Genomic DNA, 27,518 nt, shown 5'->3' with positions numbered 1-27,518 from the left:
TGACTTGGAAGTATGTCACTCTTCCTTCAATGTTGCTGGGTCTCCGTCCATAATGGCATTGTGGGTCTACCTATGACACATGGACTGCAGTGGTTCACGAAGGCAGCTGACCATGTCTTATCAAGGGCAACTAGGGATGGGCAATAAATTCTGGTTCAGCTAGCAACACCATGAATGAATAAGAAAAGATTATATTTAAATACTTAATTGGTGATAGGAATTCATGATCAGTGATTGCTGATATCTTTGCACACTTCTTAACCTTGTGCTTGCCAAATGCCAAACCAAGCTGTATATTTCTGTTCCCTGGCTTGTGAATATTAAAGGCAAATATAATGAATTCATTGTCTCTAACTTGATCCCTCCCTTGGAGAGTTGTGACCTGACCTAATTGAAAAACATCCTTTTGTGTGACTACCATAATATTGACCTAGTCTGACCTTTATGTGGCCGTGATCATGGCTTTGACTTTCCATCTCAATCATGTTTTTAATTTATTCATTCACAGAATGTGTGCATTTGTTGGATTAGACTAGTCCCCTAATAATTGCCCATCCTTAATTACTGTCTTGTGGTGGTGAACTGCTCCCTTGAACTGCTGCAGTCTGTAGGGGTAGGTGCACTCATAGTGCTGTTTGGAATAGAGGTCCAGATGGTTGACTGAGCAACAGTGAAGGAGCAGTGATATAGTTCCAAATGTGGATGCTCCCTGTTCTGTGGGTGCTCTCAGGCATCTGATGTCATTGTTGTTCGAGGTGGTAGAGACTGCAGGTTTGGTGCTGTCGAAGGAGCTCTGATGAAATGTTTGAGTACGTATTATAAATGGTACATACTGCTGCCATTAAAGAGAGTGAATATTGAGGGTGATGATGGGGTGTCCGCCAAACTGGCTGTTTTGACCATATTGATGTCAAGCTTCTTGAGTGTTGTTGGAACGACACTTGTCCAGGCAAATAGAGAGTTTTGTGTCACACTCCTTACTTGTGTCTTGGAGGCGGTGGGCAGACATTTGAGGAATTAGGATATGAATTACTCTTTTATATTTTAAAATTCATTCCGAGTTGGGCTTTCTGGCTGGCCCAGCATTTATGGACCATTCCTGCTAGCCCTTGAGAACATGGCGGTGAGCTGCTTTCCTGACTGGCTGGAGTCTATTTGGTGTAAGTGCATCCACAATGCTATTAGCAAGGAGTCCCAGGATTTTGACCACAGCAGGATTCTTAACCTCTGACCTGCTCTAGTGGCCATAATATTTATTCAGCTTGTTCAATACAAGTTCTGGTCAATGGCTACTAACGTGATACTGATAGTTTGGGATCCATTGATAGTTAGATTCTATCTTGTTGAAGATTGTCATTGTCTGATACTTGTGTGGCACAAATGTTACTTAGAGTCACAGAGATGTACAGCATAGAAACAGACCCTTCGGTCCAACCTGTCCATGCCGACCAGATATCCCAACCCAATCTAGTCCCACCTGCCAGCACCCAACCCATATCCCTTCAAATCCTCCCTATTCATATACACATCCAAATGCCTCTTAGATGTTGCAATTATACCAGCCTCTACCACATCCTCTGGCAGCTCATTCCATAAACTCACCACCCTCTGCGTGAAAAAGTTGCCCCTTAGGTCTCTTTTATATGTTCCCCCTCTCACCCTAAACCTATGCCATCTAGTTCTGGACTCCCCCCACCGTAGGGAAAAGACTTTGTCTATTTATCCTATCCATGCCCCTCATAATTTTGTAAACCTCTATAAGGTCACCCCTCACCCGCCGACGCTCCAGGGAAAACAGCCCCAGCCTGTTCAGCCTCTCCCTGTAGCTCAGATTCTCCAACCCTGGCAACATCCTTGTGAATCTTCTCTGAACCCTTTCAAGTTTCACAACTTTCCGATAGGAAGCAGACCAAAATTGCACACAATATTCCCACAGTGGTCTAACCAATGTCCTGTACAACCGCAACATGACCTCCCAACTCCTGTACTCAATACTCTGACCGATAAAGGAAAGCATACCAAACGCATTCTTCACTATCCTATCTACCTGTGACTCCACTTTCAAGGAGCTATGACCCTGCACTCCAAGGTCTCTTTTTTTCAGCAACACTCCCTAGGACCTTACCATTAAGTGTATAAGTCCTGCTAAGATTTGCTTTCCCAAAATGCATCACCTCACATTTATTTGAATTAAACTCCATCTGCCACTTCTCAGCCCATTGACCCATCTGGTCCAGATCCTGTTGTAATCTGAGGTAACCGTCTTCGCTGTCCACTACGCCTCCAATTTTGGTGTCATCTGAAAATTTACTAACTGTACCTCTTATGCTCGCATCCAAATCATTTATGTAAATGACAAAAAGTAGAGGACCCAGCACCAGTCCTTGTGACACTCCACTGGTCACAGGCCTCCTGTCTGAAAAACAACCCTCCACCACCACCCTCTGTCTTCTACCTTTGAACCAGTTCTGTATCCAAATAGTTAGTTCTCCCTGTATTCCATGAGATCTAACCTTGCTAATCAGTCTCCCATGGGGAACCTTGTCGAACGCCTTACTGAAGTCCATATCGATCACACCTACTGCTCTGCCCTCATCAATCTTCTTTGTTACTTCTTCAAAAAACTCAATCAAGTTTGTGAGACATGATTTCCCACGCACAAAGCCATGTTGATTATCCCGAATCAGTCCTTGCCTATGTGGGTAATTTTCTACATTGCCAGGGTTGTAACTTGTGACAAAATTCCTTGCTCCTGACCTGCTCTTACAAACGCAGTATTTATGTATAAGGTCCAGTTCAGTACCTGGTCAGTAGTATCTCCTGCCACCCAAGATGTCAATTGTGGGGATTCCATAAGCGTCGTAATGCTACGGAATGTCAAGGAGGGATGATTGGATTCTCTTTGGAGATGGCCATTGCCTGGCACAAATAATATGAATGTTATTTGTCAATTATGAGCCCAAGTCTGAATGTTATCCTGCTTATTAGTTGCTTGTTGCCACTGTTTATAGCCATCCTATACTTCCTGGAATTTATAAGTAAAATATAAGTGCCATACAACTGACGTGATGTATTAGACAAACCTAGATGACTGTTAAGTCTTTAATCACTTAGAATGGGGATGCAGGTTTCGATTGATTAATATGTAAATCCCAGATTTTTTTCAGGTCACTTAAGATTTTATCAGTATATTTCAGAATGTGACGTCTCAGCTCAAACAATGCATTAAAGATGTGAGGTTAGAGTTTGTCTGTATCCCACCCTGAAGTCAGACTGGTTTTATTTCCAAAGTCAGGCTTACATAGTAATCAATCACAACCTGCATCCCCATCCTAAGTGATTAAAGACTTAACAGCTATCTAGGTTTGTCTAATACATCGCATCAATTGAATGACGCTTAGATCTTTTACTTATAAATTCTGTGTCCCATGATCCTGTCCCACTGGCTACATAATGAAGGAGCAGCACTCTGAAAGCTTGTACTTTCAAATAAAGCTGTTGGACTATAACCTGGTGTTGTGTGATTTTGAACTTTGTCCTTAATTTAGGGATTAAATGAACAAACTGAGTTGCCTCTCCCTTCATGTCCAAATCAGTATTGTCTTCATGGCTTTGAAAGATAGTGCCTCCAAAAACCTGTTGGACTATAATCTGGTATTCTGTGATTTTTAACTTTGTCCGCCCCAGTCCAACACCGGCACCTTCAAATCATGGGAAACAATAGAATTCCTGCCATCATTTTGAGTTATCTTGTTTCAAACTTCTTTATTTGCAATGTTCCCTGAAACTCTCTGCTGTCCGTGTTCTTTCCTCTCTTTCCCAAATCTGATTCCTTCTCTTTTTCTTGAAATTCCAAGTTGCACTGCTGTAATTTTAATCTCTGCTGCTACTCCATCCATTTGATCACCCTCCATTTCTACCTGTGAACTGGCAGCCACTCCTCTTAAAAAATTTTAGGTGGTAGCATTTAGGCACAACTCTAATCCCTACCGCCTTGATAAGTCTTTTAAATGTTGGAGTGGCAGACCGTTTAAATCCTCAAAAAAAAACCCTAATTCTGCTAGGAGCACACTGATATCACATGCAAATATTTCTGTACTTTTAGCAGTAGGAACTGAAGAAAGCCTTTTGAAGTTTTTCTTTGGTTTCAGAATGACAATTTACCCACTCAAATTGTTTCATTTCATTTGAGGGTTGAAATCACACAGTCCCAATTTGTTATGACCAGACCCTATGTGAGTTTCCCCAATTTGTTACAGTTCCAGAAAGGAACTGATTAAGCACAGATATGGAAGGATGATTTAGTCCCATTTTTTTATTCACCAGACCCTCTTGACTGGTTACATCAAGGTTACTTTAAAAAGGTAGATACCTTATCGATACCTTTCTCCGAGGCCCAAATTAACTCATGTTTTAAAAGAAGCCAATTTAACCAGGCTTTCTTGAATTAAGAAAGAGTGGGTTTATTAATTGCTACACACAGAAAGAAATAATAAACCAGCATACAAATTAGAAATAAGAGGTGATGTTCTTCATGTTGTTAATGAAGAGCAGACCATTGTAGCTGTTGCAGTAGATGTTACCAGTAGCAAGTCCCTTTGTTTTGTGGATTAGCGAGTTTCTATAGTTCTGATACCTTTTAAACTGTTGTTGAATTTGAAGTGATTTGAACCAGGTTGACTTCGTTGACTGAGGTGATTGATTGGCCCAGGTTAATAACCCCAATCAGGAAAGCCCTGGCTGGCTATTCTAACCAGGAGATGAGGATCTCCGCAATTCTGGAGACTGACTCCGAGCGGGCTGGCCATTCCTAGTATACTGTGCACAACTAAATGAAGGGTGACTTAGTGATGGGATACTGACCTCTGTGAAGTTATTTCAGAATTCCGGCATTCAGGGTGAGAAGCGGTCCTTTTGTTGTCATGTTTCCTTTTTATCTGGTTTGCAGTACTCTGAGTATAGGCACAGCATCTGTAAATCAAGCATAACATGGAGATTAAAACAGAAAATGCTGGAGAAACTCAATGTCTGGCAGAAACTATGCAGACAGAAATAAAGTTAACGTTTGAATCCAGCATGTCTCTTAGAATCATAGAATCCCAACAGCGTGGAAGCAGACCATTCAGCACATCAAGTCCACACCAATCTTGCGAAGAGCATCCCAACTAGACCCACTCCTCTACCCTATATTTTACATTGCTAATACCTGTAGCCTGCACATCTGTGGACACTATGGACAATTTAGCATGGCTAATCCACCTAACCTATACATCTTTGGACTATGAGAGGAAACCGGAGGACCCGGGGGAAACCTACACAGACCCTGAGAGAATGTACAAGCTCCACATAATCACCCAAGGTTGGAGTCAAACCTGGGTCCCTAGTGCAGTGGGGCAGCAGTGCTCACTACTGAGCTACCGTTTTTTGGAAGAGTAGTGCTGAATGCTGATCCTATGAAATTCCATAAATTTAAAGACACCTTTACATTTTCTGATTGGGCAAATGAAAAGTATTTATTCTATATACCACCTTTCCGACTGAAAATTGAATCGATCCTAGCATTTGGCCAAACCACCCTACACCACGCCTCACCTCTCTTTAACTGATAATCCCTGTCACTCTCCATGTCCCATGTTTTGAATGAGAGAAACAAATAACCTCTAAATTATGAGAGTTGAGGAAGAAGCCATTATAAGGACATAAGAAAATGGAGAAGGAGTAGACCATACAGACCCTTGAACTTGATCATGGCTGATTGTGTGCTTCAGTGCCATTTTCCCACAGCATATCTATATTCCTTGATATCTTCAATAATTAGAAGTCTATCAATCTCTGTCGTGAAAGTACTGCATAGATGATCCTCAGCAGTGCTTTGGGGCAGAGAATTCCAAAGATTCATCACCTTCTGAGTGAAGAAACTCCCTTACATTTCAGTCTCTAATGACCTATGTCTCCTGGTCCTGGAATTGGCAGCCAGTGGCTTTGTGTATTCACCCTGTTGAAGGCTGTAAGAGTTTTCTTTGCCTCAATGAGACTATCTCTCATTCTTCTAAATATAGAAAACGTAGGCCTATTCTCCTTAATCTCTCCTCACATAATAGTCTCACCATGTCAGGGATTAGTCTGGTTATAATCTACATTGCCTCTGTGACAAGTGCATCCTGCCAGGTTTCATGGTTTGCTTTTTTTCCAAGTGACTTAACAAGGCAATCCTGAAAATCCAATCTTTGGGCAGAGAAAACAAGCGTTACTCTGAGCGGGAGGTGTTCTTAAATCAGAGTTTTGCTCCCTCTTTCTGTTTTTGTTGCTTCTTTTGCAGGAGAGTTTATCCAGTCAATTTCTGACTGTTTTGCAGCTTGATGGATGAGTGGGTTTGTGAACAATTAGCACCTTTATGTGCACCAATGTCAATTTACTCCTTTGTTAATATGTCCTATCTACCTTTCAAGCAGATGCCATCCTTCCGCTATGAAAAGAGGATTTTCTGCAGAAGTCAATTATTTCTGCACGCGTCCAGACCAGCAGAGCTGGTTTTGCATTATCATGGCCAAAGGAACTGGCTTTGGCTGGATTTGTTCACTACTTTTTCCACATGACTTTGAATATCCTGTGTAGACATCTAGTGTGGATATCCTCCACTGCCCAGCAATGTGTCTATAGGGTCGAAAAGTATGACGCTGGAAACGCACAGCGGGTCAGGCAGCATCCGAGGAGTAGGAGAGTCAACGTTTCAGGCATAAACCTTTCAGAGATTGCTGATGAAGGTCTTACTCCCAAAACGTTGATTCTCATGCTCCTCTGAGGCTGTCTGATCTGCTGTGCTTTTCCAGCTTCACATTTTTTTACTCTGGTTTCCAGCATCTGCAGTCCTCACTTTCTCATAATGCTTCCATAGGATGAAACAATGTTGCAGACAAAAGCCTTTTTTCCTCTATGGAGATCTCTGGTGTCAAAAGATCCTGTTATCTAATTTTGGAAGGCCATATGGGCACAGGTGGTTTTGTGCTGAATTTCTTCTTCAATTATGAACTTTTGAGAAAGATTACTGCTGAGATATAGAATGGTTTATGAAGTTTGCTGATTAATAACAATATTGGAGGTTTAGGCCCTTGCCCAAGGAAGGGTTAGCGCAGGACTTTGGTCTTACTGATGTTGAGTAAGTCACCAACCCTGTGGAATTGGAGAAATTGAGAGTTGTCTGAATGCAGCAAGCAAAATACAATGCAGTGAAGGGTGAATATTGCTTGCTCTGTAGGCAACAGCAACATAATCTTGGCTATATTGTTAAGATCTGTTTATGCTGGACAGTTACCTTAGTCTTAACCATCAGCCTGTTGAGGTTGAAAATTTCCTGTCAAGTAGAAACACCATCATGATCCCTTGTCATAAATGAGTTCCAAGATCAGAATGAATTAGATACCATGTGAATATGAGTTTTGAGGAAAGGTCACTGGGCCTGAAACGTTAACTTTGATCTCTCTCCACAGATACTGTCAGACCTGCTGAGTTTTCCAGTAATTTCTGATTTTGTTTTGGATATCGTGTGGAGTTGGTATTACCATGCAGCCATGCTTGACCCTGTCCAGATATGAAAAGCTTAATTTTCAATCCATTTCAAAGAATGGTTGCTATTATTCCGTCATGTAGCAGTTACAGGATAGTAACAAATTTTGCGAGATAATCCAAGTTTCTGATGGAATTTCCAAAAGGCTTCGTATTTGATCAGTTCAAAGGTCTTTGACAAATAAATGATGGTCATGTAGGCCTGTCTCTGTTGTACCAGACAATTTTCTTGGATCGACTAACCAACAAAGATCAAGTCTGTGGTTACACTGGATGTATGGAAATCACATTGGGCCTCTTGGAGGTCATTCAGGAGGATTCATATGAGAATCTTCTCCATGTTCAAAAGGGATATGGCTTTCCCAAAAATTGATTTAAGTTAGCCTCCTTGGAAAGTGAAACAGTATAGGTCAGAAGGTAGTGTCTTTTGTCAAAGTTTTGTAAACATTTCTGAGAATTTGAACAAGAATCATGATTACCAGTTTTGTGCATTTCTGCAGGCATAAAAGTGTTTTATTCATCTGTGGGATGAGGGCGTCACTGGCTGGCCAGCATTTATTGCTCCATCTGGTCACCTGCCTTCTTGAACTGCTGCAGTCCACCTGCTGTGGGCTGACCAACAAAGTCATTAGGGAGGGAATTCCAGGATTTCGACAATCAAGAAATGGTAATGTATTTCCACGTCAGGATAGTGAGTGACATAGAGGGGAACTTGAAGGTGATGGTGTTCCCATATATCTGCTGCCCTTGTCCTTCTAGATAGAAGGTTGTGGGTTTGGAAGGTGCTGTCTGAGGATCTTAACTGAAATTCTGCAGTGCATCTTGTAGATAATACACAGCTGCTGCTATTCATTGTCAGTGGTGGAAGAAGTGAATACTTGTGGATGTAGTGCCAGTCATGCATGCTATTTTGTCCTGGATGGTGTCAAGTTTCTTGAGAGCTGTTAGAACTGCACTCAATCACACAGGCATATTCAATCCACTCCTGACTTGTGCCTTGCAAGTGATGAAGAGGCTTTGGGGAGACAGGAAGTGAGTTATTTGCCACAGTATTCATAGCCTGTACCTATTTTTGTAGCCACTCTGTTTATGTGATGAGTTTAGTTGAATTTCTGGTCAATGGTAATCCCTAGGAATGTTGATAATGGGGAATTCAGTGATGATAAAACCATTGAATGTCAAGGGGTGGTGGTTAGTTTGTCTTTTATTGGAGATGGTCATAGCTGGCATTTGTGTGTCACGAATGTTACTTGTCACTTATCAGTCCAAGCCTGGATATTGGCCAGATCTTGTTGCATTTGAACATGGACTTCAGTTACTGAGGAGTCATGAATGGTGCTGAACGTGGTGCAATCATTGGCGAACATCCCCACTTCTGATTGATGGTGGGCGGAAGGTCATTGATGAAGCACCTGAAGATGGTGGGGCCTTGGACACTACCTTGAGAAACCCCCACAGAGATATCCTAGAGCTGAGATGACTGACCTCCAACAACCTTTGTACCAGGCATGACTCCAACTAGTGGAGGGTTTGTCCCCTGATACCCATTGATTCCAGTTTTGCTCGGATTCCTTGATGCCACACTTGTTCAAATGCAGTCTTGATGTCACTCCCACCTCACCTCTGGATTTCAGCTCTTTTGTCCATGTTTGAGCCAAAGCTGCGTGGTCCTGGCAAAACCCAAACTGAGCGTAACTGAGCAGGTGCTGCTTAATAGCATTGTTGATGACATCTTATCACTTTAGAGTCACAGAGATATACAGCACGGAAACAGACCCTTCGGTCTAACTCGTCCATGCCAACCAGATAACCCAACCTAATCTAGTCCCGTTTGGCAGCAACTGGCCCATAGCCCTCCAATCCATTCCTATTGATAAGCCCAACTAGATGCCCTTTAAATGTTGTACCACTTCCTCTGGCAGCTCATTCCACACACACACCATCCTCTGCGTGAAAAGTTGCCCCTTAGGTCCCTTTTATTATCTTTTCTCCTCTCACTCTAAACCTATGCCCTCTAGTTCTGGACTCTCCGTGATCAAGAGGAGACTGATGGGGCATTAATTGGCTGAGTTGGATTTGTGCTGCTTTTTATGTACAAAACATACCTGGGCAATTATCTACATTGTCGGGTAGATGCCAGTGTTGTAGCTGTACTGGAACATCTTGGCTAGGGGAATGGCAAGTTCTGGAGTACAAGTCTTCAGTACTATTGTCGAAATATTGTCAGGGCCCATCGCCTTTTTTGTATCAAGTGTCTCCAACTATTTCTTGATATCACGTGGATTGAATCTAATCGGCTGAAGACTGGCATCTGTAATGCTGGGGAGCACTGGAGGAAGCCGAGATGAATCGTCCACTTGGCACTTTTGGCTGAAGATTACTGTGAATGCTTCAGCCACATCCAGTTTGCAGAATTATTGTTCAGATCAGATATCTTGTGTTCTTCTGTTGAATAGCTGGTATGAGGAGTAGAGCATTGGCCAGGACATCACTCAAATTTCTTTACTCATCAAATAACATTCATTTAAGAGTATACTCAAAGACTTGATCTATTTCCTCTTCTTTAACATTGCTGAGAGAGTGCTCTTCAACAGAATGGCAATGTACTTGAAGGGTATTAAAATCTGGAATGGCACTCATGTATATGGCTCCATTTATCAAAGAAAATTATGACAAAGCTACAACTGATATTTAACTATTGTAATAAGGAGAGACCTTTAAATGCCTCCTTGAAGTTGTCTATGAAAGAGATACACATTAACATTAATGCTTTCAGAAGTCTGACACTTGTTCAGAGCTTTTTACCTGAGGAACCTGGGGAAAGAAATGAACTCCTTTACCAGGAAAGCCTATATATAGTAAGGGAACACATTGAAGGCATTTGTAACATTTCAGGCTGATTTTGTGGCTAAATTTAGTATTCAGTTTCACATATTTGTACAGCTGTATAACCATTAGAAATAAACGTATGCTATATATCGATTGCATCTTTAAAATTGAAACCTTCAACTTGCATTTATGTTCTCAATTTCTGTGACCTTTGCTAATCTTCCACCTTGCATGTGATGTGAACAGCTTGTCCAGAAGATTTTATGCTTGCCTCTTTGATCTATTTGCTCTTATTTTCTCCTTTCTCTCCTATTGTATCCATGAAGCTGTTTAAAATAATATTTACTTTTGGTCTGTCACTAATCTTGTAACCTTTTGGAATCGAATTTAATCAATTCAATATACATCATAACCAGCTTAAAAGTAAACCTTTGAGTATATTCTTCAACAGTTAATAATTTATTTCCTCGTGTCCCAGTAGTCTGTCAACCAAACCTTTTGGGATATTTCTATTTTCAGTCTCTGCTGAGAGTTTTTTGGAGATATTTTATATTCCTGATGTGAAAACAGTGATAAAAAGCAGTTCATAGATAAGATAACATTGTTTTCTTTGGTTTACCTAAGAAAAAGAACAATTTTTTAAAAAATTTAAATCATCTACTAATAGGTGCTTACAATGCGATCTTGAAATATTTCAAATAGAATATCTATGGAAAAGCATGATTATTTATCTGATGGTATCAACCAATGGGCTGGAAGGAGATTAAGACTGAGTGGAGGATAATTGCATAACACAGATTAAAAATACAAAATTAGTCCATGCCACTGCCTCCAGGAGTAATGGTGAAGGAATTACCAAACGTTTCTGTTCTGGAAAAAAATAATGTTGTCATTCTGTGCAACTAAGAAGCCATGATTTAATTGATTTGATGTCAGTTTCAAATGCTAAGGAGAAACTACTTGGTATTTCAGAAATCCATTTAGTAATCCGTGCATCTGTTTGTGGAAAAAAACAACTAAAATCCAAAATAAACTTTCTGGCTGATTTAAACTTTCTTTTCAGTGTTTAAATATGAATGTTGTGCACTTGTCACTTAAACTTTGTTGTGATTTGTTTTCTGTGGGTTGTAATTCAGGGTTTTGTTAGGATAAGTTCAGACTTGCTATGTCTCCTGAATTATTCTGGAATCTTCCTGGATTTAAGAATAGTTCCCCAGATACTGCAGCAATCATAAAGAGAAATTATACGACCAACTTTCTCGCCCTTTTCCCACAAACAGCATGACTGTACTATGTCCAGAATACAGTGCTTTCCTCAAATAATGTGGTGGATAAAGACGTTTCTGGATTATAGTTATTGTTTACATCGGTGTTGACTGATTTAACAGGCAACAAATGATGGGGATTGGAGTAACTGTATTTAGAAAACCACGGGATGAAATAGCCCATGTTGCAATTCCATCAAAGGTGCTAATACTAATTATTTGGACATAACAGATGAAATAATCACTGTAATTGTAAGAAACTTTGAAAATCCATCCTGTTTTGCTTATGTCCAAAAATGCCAAGTAAGTGGTCGAAGAGAGGACCTCCAGAAAAGCTTTTTCCTTCTGAAGATGATGTTGGGATATCGGTTTATTATCGTAAAGTGTATGATTGTGAATCAAATGTAATTGTGAATTTGACAAAGAACAGTTGGCTGAACGTTTTTTGTTGTCTACACAGTTACAAGATACAGGCTGTTTCAGGGCAGTCACACTACAGGCCATTTCAAGTTCTGAACTGTGTATCTTTCTGAGAACAGTGTGTATTGTCAACACCAGATTCTAAATAAAGTCGGACAAATTGACTTAAGTTACATCTTTTCAGGTCTAAATATATTTAGAGGAGACAATTAACACTGTGATTCTTCTTATCCAGTTAGTGACCAGAGGCTGTGAAACAGCAGAAATGACTCTGAGAAGGAACGGCCTTGGACAGCTAGGATTCCATGTTAACTTTGAAGGTATTGTGGCAGATGTTGAACCATTTGGATATGCTTGGAAAGCTGGCCTGAGGCAAGGGAGTCGTCTTGTTGAGATCTGCAAAGTAGCGGTGGCAACCTTGACCCATGAGCAGATGATCGACCTTTTACGAACCTCGGTGACTGTGAAAGTGGTGATTATTCAGCCTCATGAAGATGGATCACCCAGAAGGTAAGTAACTTTATCGTTTTGAGAAAAGTTGGTCAATAACTCATATGACTTTCGATAGATGCTTCAAAACAGTTTGGATGTGAACCTAAGTGTTCACAGAATCTTTAACCTGAACATACTCGTGGGCGGCACGATGGCACAGTGATTAGCACTGCTGCCTCACAGCGCCAGAGACCTGTGTTCAATTCCCGCCTCAGGTAACTCTGTGTGGAATTTGCACATTTGCCCTGTGTCTGCGTGGGTTTCCTCTGGGTGCTCCGGTTTCCTCCCACAATCCAAAAATGTGTAGGTTAGGTGAATTGGCCATGCTAAATTGTCCGTAATGGTAGCTGTAGGGGAATGGGTCTGGGTAGTTTGCTCTTCAGAGTGTCGTTGGACCAAAGGGCCTGTTTCCACACTGTAAGTAATCTAATCTAATCTCCATAAACTACAACAAAGTCCAGTGATGTAATTGCCACCTGTCAGCATTTAATTCTATTCTGGTTTTAATATAACTCAACTTTTTTTAAAGTGACAAATAAAGCTGAGAAATGCTTTAAGATTTCTGCAGTGACAGTGCAAATTACCTGTGACTAGCATCATTTTTATTTCAAAAACATCAGTTGTTGGGATTGAGCCTGAGAAAAACTTGATTTGACAATAACACCCCTGTGACAAAGCTGTTTCCTGCTGAAAAAGAGCATATTTTGTCAAAGTTTTTTTTTGTCTTACACTCATAGTCATAGAGTCATAGAGATGTACAGCATGGAAACAGACCCTTCGGTCCAACCCATCCATGCCGACCAGATATCCCAACCCAATCTAGTCCCACCTGCCAGCACCCAGCCCATATCCCTCCAAACCCTTCCTATTCATATACCCATCCAAATGCCTCTTAAATGCTGCAATTGTACCAGCCTCTACCACATTCTCTGGCAGCTCATTCCATACATGTACCACCCTCTGCGTGAAAAAGTTGCCCCTTAGGTCTCTTTTATATCTTTCCCCTCTCACCCTAAACCTATGCCCTCTAGTTCTAGACTCCCCGACCCCAGGTAAAAGACTTTGCCTATTTATCCTATTTATGCCTCTCATAATTTTGTAAACCTCCATAAGATCACCCCTCAGCTTCCGACGATCCAGGGAAAACAGTCCCAACCTGTTCAGCCTCTCCCCATAGCTCAGATCCTCCAACCCTGGCAACATCCTTGTAAATCTTTTCTGAACCCTTTCAAGTTTCACAACATCTTTCCGACAGGAAGGAGGCCAGAATTGCATGCAATATTCCAACAGTGGCCTAACCAATGTCCTGTACAGCCGCAACATGACCTCCCAACTCCTGTACTCAATACTCTAACCAATTAAAGAAAGCATACCAAACGCCTTCTTCACTATCCTAACTACCTGCGACTCCACTTTCAAGGAGCTATGAACTTGCACTCCAAAGTCTCTTTGTTCAGCAACACTCCCTAGGACCTTACCATTAAGTGTATAAGTCCTGCTAAGATTTGCTTTCCCAAAGTGCAGCACCTCGCATTTATCTGAATTAAGCTCATTATTACATTTTGAAAAAAAAATCCGTGTAGGGATGAAACAATTCACAAATGGCATCCTTTGTGGAGAGAAGATAACTTGACCTCCTCGTTCTACTCAATTTGTCAGGAATGTTTGACATGGTTGATGACACCGTCATCCTCCACTGTCCTTCTATTGTTCACCTGGCTGGAACTCCTTTTGATGTGGTTCTATTCTGAAAAGTCGAAGAAATACTCTGTTGCACAACTTCAACACTGTGTTCAGTTGCAATAGTGAAGTGGTGTCTTTATTATGCCAACAGGAAGCCAACACTGGATAGTCATAGTGCTTCTCCATCAAGTTTCTTATGAGTACATACACTTGTTTTCATTATCCGTTACATCACAGTGGTATTATGTAGCCAAAAGGCCACAGCACAATGGCCTCTGATGGGCTGATAATTGTGTTCCTATACAGTAATTGCAATGCAGAGACTTGGTATGGTCCTGGAGATGGTAAAGAATGTGTGCATTCTGCATAAAATTGGTGTGATTTGGCACCATTTAGATGATGTGACAGTTGTCTTCCCATTTCTTAATTGTGTCTTCATTTCTTTGTGTTTCTTCTGTTTCTTAATTGGGCCATCTTGATCCATTATTTGTGCATGGTTTGGCATTCTAGCTTCTGGTCCTGACAGACCGTCTAAAATAAATCCAAATTTTGCACCTACAATTCTTTTCTATCTCATTGTAGTTAGACAATCAATTACAATAGTTTCCCTCCCTGGATACTATTGATAAGTAACATAATCCAAAGCCACTGCATTAGTTTACACGTGTGCTGATGACAAATTATCACTCTTTCTCTCAATTCCTTACTTCTACTAAATTATCAAGCTTGTTTTTTTCTGGCATTCTGTGTATCATAAAAGACACAATAACAGAAAAGTTGGTGTGAATGGGATTGGACACAGCCGAATGTGAATGACCACTCATGCCTAACAAATCCACTGGACTTTTGGTAAGGAAACTCAAGTGGCTTGTGGGCAAAGTTTAAGCACATGGGATAAGGGGTAATATATTCAGATCAATCAAGAATTAATTGACAGACATGAAACAGAGAGTGGAAGTAAATGGCTCTTTTTGTGAGTACAGGTAATGAGTGACTGGTGGGGTACTGCAAATATCAGTGCTTGGAGCTCCAGCTATTTATAATACATATGAATGATCTGGATGAGGAAATCCAAATACAACATTTCCAATTTTGCTGATGACACAAAACTGAGCAAGATAGAGAGATGTAAGGAGGATGATTCAAACTGGTTTAGACAAACTGATGAGTAGATAAACACAGCAGATGTGTTTAAGCCACAACATGGTTTAATGTGATGTTATTCACATTGACGTGGAAAACAGAAAGATTGTTTAAATGGTTTTATATTAGGAAATGTGGGTATACAAAAGGATCTGGGTGACCTTATACACCAGTCAATGAAGGTAGACAGGCAAGTGCATGATGCAATTGGGAAGGCAAATGAGATACTGGCCTTCTTTGCAAGAGGATTTGAAGTCAGAAGGAGAGACAGCTTACTGTTGTTATACAGGGTCCTAGTGAGACCGCATATGGAGTATTGTGTGTTGTTTTGGTCTCCATACCTGAGAAAGAATACACTTGCTGTGGAATTTGCTTTTTAGAGGAGACAGAGGGTGGTGGTGAAGGGTTGTTTTTGGACTGAAGACGTTCAGCCTCTCCCTATGGCTCAAAACCTCCAACCTTGGCAACATCCTTGTAAATCATTTTTCAACACTTTCAAATTTCATAACATCTTTCCGATAGGAAGGAGACCAGAATTGCACGCAGTATTCCAATAGTGGCCAAACCAATGTCCTGTACAGCCACAACATGACCTCCCAACTCCTGTACTCAATACTCTGACCAATAAAAGAAAGCATAGCAAACACCTTCTTCACTATCCTATCTACCTGCAACTCCACTTTCAAGAAGCTATGAACCTGCACTCCAAGATCTCTTTGTTCAGCAACACTCCCTAGGACCTCACCGTTAAATGTAAATGTCGTGCTAAGATTTGCTTTCCTAAAATGCAGTACCTCGCACTTGTCTGAAGTAAACTCCATCTGCCACTTCTCAGTCCATTGGCCCATCTGATCAAGATCCTGTTGTAATCTGAGTTTACCCTCTTTGCTGAGAAAGTGAGGTCTGCAGATGCTGGAGATCAGAGCTGAAAATGTGTTACTGGAAAAGCGACGTTTCGGGCATAAACCCTTCTTCAGGAATTTGAAATGTCGAATCTCCTGTTCCTTGGATGCTGCCTGACCTGCTGCGCTTTTTCAGCTACACATTTTCAGCACTAACCCTCTTCGCTGTCCACTACACCTCCAATTTTGGTGTCATCTGAAAATTTACTAACTGTACCTCATGCTCGCATCCAAACAATTTATGTAAATGACAAAAAGGAGAGGACCCAGCACCGATCCTTGTGGCACTCCAGTGGTCACAGGCCTCCAGTCTGAAAAACAACCCTCCACCACCACCCTCTGTCTTCTACCTTTGAGCCAGTTCTGTATCCAAATGGCTAGTTCTCCCTGTATTCCGTGAGATCTAACTTTGCGAATCAGTGTCCCGGGGGAATTCTTGTCGAATGCCTTACTGAAGTCCAAATAGATCACATCTACCACTCTGCGCTCATCAAAACACTTTGTTACTTCTTCAAAAAACTCAATCAAGTTTGTGAGACATGATTTCCCACACGCAAAGCCATGTTGACTATCCCTAATCAGTCCTTGCCTTTCCAAATACATGTACATCCTGTCCCTCAGGATTCCCTCCAACAACTTGCCCACCACCGAGGTCAGGCTCACCGGTCTATAGTTCCCTGGCTTGTCCTTACCACCCTTCTTAAACAGTGGCATTCACATTTGCCAACCTCCAGTCTTCCGGCACCTCCCCTGTGGCTATCGATGATACAAATATCTCAGCAAGAGGCCCAGCAATCACTTCTCTAGCTTCCCACAGAGTTCTCAGTTATTTCTGATCAGGTCCTGGGGATTTATCCACCTTTACCCGTTTCAAGACATCCAGCACTTCCTCCTCTGTAATCTGGACATTTTGCAAGATGTCACCATCTATTTCCCTACAATCTATATCTTCCATATCCTTTTCCACAGTAAATACTGATGCAAAATACTCATTTAGTATCTCCCCTATTTTCTGTGGCTCCATACAAAGGCCGCCTTGCTGATCTTTGAGAGGCCCTATTCTCTCCCTAGTTACCCTTTTGTCCTTAACCCTTTGGATTCCCCTTAATTCTATTTGCCAAAGCTATCTCATGTCCCCTTGTTGCCATCCTGATTTCCCTCTTAAGTATACTCCTACTTCCTTTATATTCTTCTAAGGATTCACTCGATCCATCCTGTCTATACCTTACATCTGCTTCTTTCTTGTTCTTCACCAAACCCTCAATTTCTTGAGTCATCCAGCCTTCCCTATACCTACCAGCCTTTCCTTTCACCCTGACAGGAATATACGTTCTCTGGATTCTTGTTATCTCATTTCTGAAGGCTCCCCATTTTCCAGCTGTCCCTTTACTTGCGAATATCTGCCTCCAATCAGCTTTTGAAAGTTCTTGCCTAATACCGTCAAAATTGGCCTTTCTCCAATTTAGAACTTCAACTTTTAGATCTGGTCTATCCTTTTCCGTCATTATTTTAAAACGAATAGAATTATAGTCGCTGGCCCCAAAGTGCTCCCCCACTGACACCTCAGTCACCTGCCCTGCCTTATTTCCCAAGTTTTGCACCTTCTCTCGTAGGTACATCCACATACTGAACCAGAAAATTGTCTGGTACGCACTTAACAAATTCCTCTCCATCTAAATCTTTAAAACTATGGCAGTCCCAGTCTATGTTTGGAAAGTTAAAATCCCCTACCATAACCACCCTATTATTCTTACAGATAGCTGAGATCTCCTTACAAGTTTGTTTCTCAATTTCCCTCTGACTATTAGGAGGTCTATAATACAATCCCAATAAGGTGATCATCCCTTTCTTATTTCTCAGTTCCACCCAAATAACTTCCCTGGATGTATTTCGGGGAATATTCTCCCTCAGCACAGCTGTAATGCTATCACTTATCAAAAATGCCACTCCCCCTCCTCTCTTGCCTCCCTTTCTATCCTTCCTGTAGCATTTGTATCCTGGAACATTAAGCTGCCAGTCCTGCCCATCCCTGAGCCATGTTTCCATAATTGCTAGGATATCCCATTCCCATATTCCTAACCATGCCCTGGCTTCATCTGCCTTCCCTGTTAGGCCCCTTGCATTGAAATAAATGCAGTTTAATTCATACCTCCTACCTTGTCCCTGCCTGCCCTGACTGTTTGACTCACTTCTGTTCTCAACTGTATCATTCTCAGATTGATCTCTTTCCTCACTATCTCCCTGGGTCCCACCACTCCACCTTACTAGTTTAAATCCTCCCGAGCAGTTCTAGGAAATTTCCCTGCCAGTATATTAGTCCCCTTCCAATTTAGGTACAATCCATTCTTCTTGTACAGGTCACTTCTACCCCAAAAGAAATTCCAATGATCCAAAAAATGTGAATCCTTCTCCCATACACCAGCTTCTCAGCCATGCATTCATCTATCCTCCTTTTCCTGCCCTCACTAGCTCGTAGAACTGGGAGTAATCCAGATATTACTACCCTTGAGGACCTCCTTTTTAAATTTCTGCCTAACTCTCTGTAATCTCCCTTCAGAATTTCAACCTTTTCCCTTCCTATATCATTGGTTCCATTGTGTACAATAACCTCTTGCTGGCCCCTCTCCTCCATGAGAACATTCTGCACCCTCTCTGAGACATCCTTGATCCTGGCACCAGGGAAGCAACACACCAATCTGTTTTTTCTCTGCTGGCCACAGAAATGTCTGCCTGTACCTCGGACTACAGAATCCCCTAACACAGTTGATCTCTTGGAAGCCGATATACCCCTCGTTGCATTAGAGCCAGTCTCAATACCAGAAACTTGGCTGTTTGTGCTACGTTCCCCTGAGAATCCATCACCCTTTACATTTTCCAAAACAGCATACTTGTTTGAAATGGGTATATCCGCAAAAGACTCCTGCGCTAGGTGCCCACCTCTCTTGCCTTTCCTGGAGTTAACCCATGTATGTGACTGTATCTGAGACTTTTCCCCTTCCTATAACTGCCATCCATCACATACTGTTACTGTTGCAAATTCCTCATCTCTTCTAACTGTTTCTCCAACCGATCCATTCGATCTGATAAGATTTGCACCCAACAGCATTTATGGCAGATATAATCCGCAGTAACCCTTAAACTCTCTTTGAACTCCCACATCTGACAAGAAGTACATATTACTGTACTAAAGGCCATTTTTGCTCCTTCACAATCTACAGACCCAGAAAATAGCACCGTCTTATTCCTGTACGAAACACTGCCCCAGGTTAAAATAATAATTATGGCTTATATTATAAGTTTAATCAAGAGACTTATCTCCAAAAACACATAATCAAGAAAGAACCCACTCTGCTCACGACTGCAGCCTTTCTGTTGGACACACTTAACACAGAATCAGATAAGTTAATCATTGTTTTGTGAACTTCGCCCAAACAGGTTCCTCCAAGATTAGTTGTGAAATTCACTGTTTGTTAATTTTCCCAGATCCAGTCCGATGTCCAGTGTTATATGAATTCAAAACAACAAAGGCAGGATCTGTGCAGGTTCTCTCTCTCTCTTTCCTGCACTGTCCACACCATGTGCTTCCTTTGTCTGTCCTTCTCCCTTTTAAAACTGCTGTTGTTTTGACTTTATTTTTCCAAAGTTCCAAAACAATGCAACAGCGTATAAAACAGTACTTGCTACTCCTGGAATTCAAGGAAGTCACCTCCAGCACTAAAATACCTCAAAACAAAAGGAGCAGCTGTAAGTCATTGAATATAGTCAAGAAATATAAATTTCAAGATTTTAAAGGCATCAAGGGGTATGGGGAGAAACTGGTAAACTGGCATTGAGATAGAAGATCGGCCACGATCATACTGAATGGTGGAGCAAGCTCGAAGGGCTGACTAGCCTATTCCTGCTCTTAGATTTTATATTTAGATCCTGCTTTGATCAGGTTTTTGTTCATCTAACCTAATATTTTCTTTGACTCTGTGCAATTCTTAGTTTTATAATTCTACTGTCAAGCACCTTGGAATTTTGCATTATGTTATAGGTGTTATATAAATATTTGTTGTGATCAGAATATTGCTTCTCTAATGAAAACGTCCGAATGCAGGAATCCCTCCTTCATGCTCATCTACAGTCTTTGTAACTGGTTATTTTGTGCAAGGTTTTTAATGAGTACAATCTTTCTTCTTTTAAGTGTCTCAGTCAGGATGAATGGGCTGTGAATGTGTGCTTGTTTATGAGCTCAGATATGCTAGGACTTCAAGCTGTGACTACAGGTGCATGACATAATTTACCTTTTTTGATTGCTCATGATCCAGTTTAATTCAGAGTAATTCCCTCTTAACTAGCTCATTTTATTTTCAAATGGCCATCTGCTTCAAAACCTGGCTAATTAATTTGAATTCCATGGTTGTTGCATATGCTATGCAGAGCTTTGGCAAAGTGGGTGATGAAAAGCGGACTTGGGTTTTTATGATACATTTGCTGTTGGGGCAGTAAGATTATCTTATGATTCGATCATAGTTGCCTCCTGAATTAAAATGCTCAATTAAAATGTAATTGTTTTCCTGTTTGAAACAAAAATTTACCTTGTATAATTTGCCACTTATCAAGGCACTGCAAGAACTAGAGAGCTTTTAGTAGAGTGCAAACTGCCGGTTGCTGCTCCTGGTTTGACTCTGTTTGAGTAAGAATGAACAAATCTAGTTCTGAGGAACATGGGAAGAAACAAGCAATCAAAAAAAGTATCCAATACTCATTAAGTATCCTGCTTCTATTAGTAGCATGCCCATTCCATTGCGCTCCAAGCAGTAATGCCTGTAATATTCTTAAGCTGACTATTTGACGTCTATGCAAGATGTTTTAGGCTCGTAATCATTAGCAAGCAAGACAATTAGAAGCAGTTGTTGTCATGACATTGGTTATTGAGGTTATCAATCTCAGGTTTTCATTAAGAGAATGATTAGAGATGTTAGAAATTTCCTTTACAAAAGAGATTTATTGAATTGAAGCGTGGAATATTTTTCCAACTGCTTCCATGTTGTTTCCATGGACAGTTATCACATATTAAAGACCGTATCCTACAGCCAGCTAAACATAGGAACCTACACTCTGGAACATCCCATATTTAGATATAAAGACATTTTGAAAGTCAATTTCAGGGTCCATAAATAGGACTTTATTTCATTGAGGGAAAAACAACTCTGGATAAAACCAAAAGGAGAAATCTCCATCGTCAAGCAATCTCAACATTTATGGAAAAATGAGTAAAGTCCCTCCACATCAGTGAACAGATGACCAAGGTAGTACCTTCACACACACTTCCTGCAATACTTCGTCTGTAATATTTGTATTTGGATCTGAAAATCAAGAATTGATTTAACATCTTTTTTTTCATTTCGTGGATGTGCATATTTGGAATTTTATACCCCAGAAGGTTGTGAATACTTCATAGAGTGTTTTAAGAATGAGATCAACTGAATTTTTTAATCAAGGGAGATATGGTGCAAGTAACAATGTGCTTTTGAGATAAAAGATGAACCATGGTTGTATTGAAAAGACTTGAGGCCAAAATGGTCTATTCATATAACTCAGGCTTTTTACTTGCTCTGTATGTCTCATGTACACTTAAAACTTCTAACAGTCTTTTGTTCTTGATTGACTTAGATGTTTCTTACCTGATTTTTCTGTACAAAGCAATTGGAAGTCCAATGGAATTTGAGTGTGTCAGAGATGCAGCAACGTGGGGGGGGTGGGGGGGTATGGGATAGGCAAGGAAGTTAAGGGGAAATGGAATGGTGAGAGGATGTTAAAGCTTGAGAAGGAAGAGATTGACTATTCATTTGGAGGAAATCATAAAAGAGTTGGATGTTTGAAAGCCCATCCTGTTCTCCACCCTAATGTTTCTCCTATGCTAAAACCTATACATTGGCGGAACTTGATTGAAACAGAAAGTACATTGTGAGAAACATTTATTTGGAAGTACTAGCTTTCAGAACGCTGCTCCTTCGTCAGGTAGCTAGTGAGGCAGGATCATAAATTCTGTGTCTTGGAGCAGCAGTCCAAAAGCTAGTACTTCCAATTTAACCTGTTGGGCTATAACCTGGTGTTGTGTGATTTTTAACTTGGTCCACCCCAGTCCAACACCAGCACCTCCTCAATATGAAAAATAATACTTAAATGCAAGTGCACTGATAAAATACAGCATGCAGAGGGTCAAATAATGCACACATTTTGGGCAGAATGTGCTGAAGCTTTTAGAGATATAGTTTCGAGACTGCTGTTCTCAATACCCTTTTTCTTTCAGTCCCTGCAAACTCTGCCATCTCAGCAATAAAAAGGAGTTTTCTTTTTTAGCTTTAGCAGCAACATACACAGACTTTTTGTTTGGGCAGCTTTATTGGTGTTACACCAATATAAATTTTTCTTAAATGATCTGATTGTGTTTAGCTTTTACTCTCCGGGGATAAAGCATACAGAATGGCACTGCAGCCTCGTCAGGAGACTCAAAATTTATTCAACAATTCCTTAATCACTTATTATTTTTAAGACTAACATTACCTCTTCCTTACATGAATATTGTGGGGCAATTTTTATTTATTGCACTTAACATAACTGGATCCCATGAAACACTCACTGGATGCATCTGTAGGTAATGACATCATGTTGTTAAATATTTAACAAATTCATTTGGTAGCTAGATTCCACAAAACCCCCTCATGTGGGAAATAAACTTATTCTGGCAAATTAACAATCTTGTCAGCTCATGGATTTTTGAATGAGTTGAATAATCACAGTTGAGATTTATAGGAACCAAAGAGGTCATTTTCATGTTTATGCTAGCTGTTTACTAAAGCAGTCCAAAATTAATTGCACTTGTTCATGTGCTCTACATGAACTTCTATATTCCTCTGGTTCAACTATATCCAGATGATGAACATCCTCCCTTTACAAGGCATGCATAACTTCAAGAACTCCCGTGACACGTTTTGTCCTTTCACTTGATGTTACAGGTAGATCTGTGGGCAAACAAAAATAGAATGCATCTAATTGCTTTTTGTGACTCTAATAGGTTGCCCATATGTCACTGCCTACAGAAGTGGTGTGTGGTAGATTTTGATCTTTGTTTTGACATAAAGCCTGCAATCTCTTCAAACTTCTGGGTGGGTCTGCCAACTGCTGGGCTTACTTTTGCCAAGTAAATGGTGTTTAATTATCCAACATCGTGGTTGAGTCGGCTCCTCTCAAGATAAAAACGTACTTAAATGGAGATATTGTTGATTATGATTCCAGGGTCTTTGAGTTTGTTCCAGAAATAGATAGATGATCTCATATAAGTGTATAAATTAGGAGCATAAGAAACCATTCAGCCTGGACTCTCTCTTTTTTTAGACTTTAGATTAGATTAGATTAGATTAGATTACTTACAATGTGGAAACAGGCCCTTCGGCCCAACAAGTCCACACCGACCCGCCGAAGCGCAACCCACCCATACCCCTACATTTACCCCTTACCTAGCACGACGGGCAATTTAGCATGGCCAATTCACCTGACCTGCACATTTTTGGACTGTGGGAGGAAACCGGAGCACCCGGAGGAAACCCATGCAGACACGGGGAGAACGTGCAAACTCCACACAGTCAGTCGGCTGAGGCGGGAATTGAACCCGGGTCTCTGGCACTGTGAGGCAGCAGTGCTTGCCACCGTGCCGCCCATACTTATTGTAAAATTTGGGAAAAGCAATTACTAACAGCTGGATGTCCTCCGCGTTGTGTGTACTACGAGAGTACATTGTCAACAAATGGCAATTCACTTAGTAGGTGCTGCATATTTGTATGAGGTATGAACCTTTCAGATGAAAGAGTTTGCTGTGTCTCTTGAACAAAATGTGTACTCCAATGTTAAGATGTTTGATTGCATATGAGAAAGTGGTCAAAAAATAAATGGAAAATAGAACTGGGGCCATTATTCAGCCTTCAAGAGTGTGGTGCTGGAAAAGCACAGCAAGCCAGGCAGCATCTGAGGACCAGGAGAATCGACATTTCAGGCAAGTGCCCTTCATCAGGAATGAGGCTTGTAGGCTGGGGTCTGAGAGATAAATGGGAGGGGGTGGGGTTGGGGGAAGATCGCTGAGAACGCAGTGGTCAATGAAGGTGGGGGAGAATGTGATTGGTCGGAAAGGAGGGTGGAGCGGATAAATGGGAAAGGTGATGAGCATGTCAAGAGGGTGGTGCTGACTTGGAGGCTTGGGACAGGGATAATGTGAGGGGAGGAGAAATGAGGAAGCTGGTGAAATCAACATTGATCCCGTGTGGTTGCAGGGTCCCAAGGCGGAATATGAGGCGTTCTTTCTCCAAGCATCAGGTGTTGAGGGTTGGCAATGGAGGAGGCCCAGGGCCTGCATGTCCTTGACGGAATGGGAGGGGGAGTTGAAGTGTTCAGCCATGGGGTGGTGTGATTGGTGCGGGTGTCCCAGAGATGTTCTATGAAACGATCTGCAAGTTGGTGTCCTGTCTCCCTGATGTAGAGGAGACCGCATCTACAATAGATGACATTGGTGGAGGTGCAGATAAATTTCTGTCAGATGGGAAGCATTCTTTCAGGCCTTGGATGGGGGTGAGGGGAGGAGGTGTGGGGTGGTGGCATGGGAAGGTGCCGGGAGTGGGCTGAGGGCTGGGGCTTGGATCTGACAAGGAGTAGTACAGGGAATGGTCTCTTCAGAATGATCGGGGTGGGGAGGGAAATATATCTCTGGTGGTGGGGCCTGTTTGTGGGGCGGAAGTGGCAGAGGATTATGCGATGTGTCTGCAGGTTGCATTGGGAGGGGTGGGGTTCAAGGGTGGAGGTCCAGGAAGTGGAAGAGATGCACTGGAGGGCATCGTCAATCACATGGGAAGGAAAATTGCGATCTTGGAAGAAGAAGGCCATCTGGGATTTTCTAAGGTGGAATTGGTCATCCTGAGAACAGATGCAGTGGAGATGTAGGAATTGGGAATAAGGAATGATGTTTTTACAGGAGGTAGGTTGGGAGAAGGTGTCGCATAGGTAGCTATCCAGCCTTGTTTGGTGCCATTGATGACAAGGAAGATATCTGCTAGGGCATGTTTCTGTACAACACTACATTCTGCCATCATGATATCATGAAACGAGTGATGGCTTTAATTGTATTTTTAGGGCAGCCTTGTTGAGGCAACACCATTCACTGCCTGTCACAATTTACTTTGTTGAAGTTCCTGCTTAGGCGGTTAAAAACATCTGGAGATCGATTCATGGGACTTAAATTTGACATACCACAAAGATCGTGCCAACTATACTTTGTCTACCATTAAAGCTCCCAAGATTCTGGATATACTGAGTCTGTGGAATGAGTGAAAATCCTCTTAAGAACAACTCTGCGTAGAGTTTGTCCCATTGTGGAGAGACGTGAAGTGAATTAATGTTTACACATAGACCTGCTTCCCCTCCATTTGTATAGGTGGGTTATGGGAACACCCTTGTAACCTTTGGACACAAAGCTCTGTGTCAGACCATTGTTTTACAGCCCTAGTAACTTCAAATTGAAATGGATTAAGGGCAACATTGTGCAAGAACACACTGTTGTGGAAGTGATCTAATAACATTATTATAGACTGAATTCTTAGTTTAGGAGAGCCCACAGCTTCAACAATGTGCTTGATACTACTTACCTGTTGATTTTGATTTTCTTCAGTTCTTCCCTCCATTCCATTTCCTTTGTTTCACTTTGTCCATGGGATGTGAGTGTCTCTGGATAGGCTAAAACTTGATGCTCATCCCCACATGCCCTTGAGAAGACGATGGTGAGCAGCCATCTGATTAATAGTTATTTATGGGATGTTACTTTTATTCTGAAGAGTGAAGATGGATGGTAAATGCCTCTTTAATTCATCTGCTGTTACTTTATTTTCCAATGTAAATTTCCGAGCCTCATTTTCCATGGGACCAATCACTTTGTTAACTCTTTGATTGTTTAACTATCTTACTATTTGGCTTTACATTTCTAGCTGGTTTCCTCTTATACTGTAGGATTTTCTCTGCCTTTACCTTTAGCCAATTGTTACTATTATTCATTTTGTTATAACTGAGGTTTGAGGAGTGTACAGTCTTTCTCTATTTCCACTACACCACTTGTCACAAAACAGATTTAAATGCTTTACCCTCTTGCCGATATGGAAAGTTACATATTTTTTCAAAATGCAAAAGAAGTTCATCAACCAGGTTTTTTAATAAACAACAAAATTGTTGATTTGGTACAAAAACAAATCTTAGCAAATTTGCAAAGATTTGTACAATACATGTACGAATAGATTCAAGCACAGCTTCTTCCTCACTGTTATCAGACTTTTGAACAGACCTCTCAAAAGTTAATTCTGATCTCTCTCTGCACTTTCTCTACAGCTATAAAACTGTATTCTGCTACCCTAATGCACTTTGTATGGTATGTTCTGTTTGTATAGCTCACAAAACACTTTTCACTGTGTCTCACTTCATGTGACAACAATAATTTGAAACTAGAACACACTCTCTCTCTCTCTCTCTCTCTCTCTCTCTCTCTCTCTCTCTGTCTCTCTCTCTTCCACCCACCCCACCCCAAATAAGTTATGAAGGACTTTTCTCAGTAGATATTAACTTTTAAGAAAACCTTTGGCCAAATAATTGTTAATTCACGAAGAAAAGGGATAATATATGGAATGTACCTGATGGTTTTCAGTCTGGCTTCCTGTTATGATCACAGCTGACATTAATACTGGAAAGTGAAACCTGGCCTGATAAAGCAAAAAGAGAACTTATTGTTTATGTTTAGATTAGATTCCCTACAGTGTGGAAACAGGCCCTTCGGCCTAACAAGTACACACCGACCCTCTGAAGAGTAACCCACCCTCCTCTGACTAATGCACCTAACACTATGGACAATTTAGCATGGTCAATTCACCTGACTCGTGCGTCTTTGGATTGTGGGAGGAAGCTGGAGCACCCGGAGGAAACCCACGCAGATACGGTGATAATGTGGTGGTCGGTCAATGAAAGTATTCAGAAGAAGCTGCTAATATACATTTAATAAGAGATCATCAAAGTTCGTTACATACAAAACAAAACACAGACTATTTAACACTAAAGAGATCTATTTGAAACAGTCTTATTACAAATATCAGAAGTAAAGATTCAACCCTTTTGCCGTCAACAGTCAACAGCAAACTTTCAGATATTCAGA

General features: G+C 41.1%; 1 protein-coding gene across 1 annotated transcript in view; it reads left to right on the top strand.

The window, feature by feature from the left end:
* LOC132834023 (signal-induced proliferation-associated 1-like protein 2) overlaps positions 1-27,518 on the top strand; it is a 427,470-nt gene that overhangs the window by 181,903 nt on the left and 218,049 nt on the right. The window contains exon 8 of the mRNA XM_060852741.1: positions 12,313-12,587. Coding sequence (XP_060708724.1) covers positions 12,313-12,587 — 275 coding nt within the window. The remainder of the gene's footprint in view (positions 1-12,312; positions 12,588-27,518) is intronic.

Source organism: Hemiscyllium ocellatum, chromosome 3 (genome assembly GCF_020745735.1).
Source record: "Hemiscyllium ocellatum isolate sHemOce1 chromosome 3, sHemOce1.pat.X.cur, whole genome shotgun sequence".
NCBI lineage: Eukaryota > Metazoa > Chordata > Chondrichthyes > Orectolobiformes > Hemiscylliidae > Hemiscyllium > Hemiscyllium ocellatum.
The sequence above is the reverse complement of the archived record's forward strand: the minus strand, read 5'-3'. Positions and strand labels throughout refer to the sequence as shown.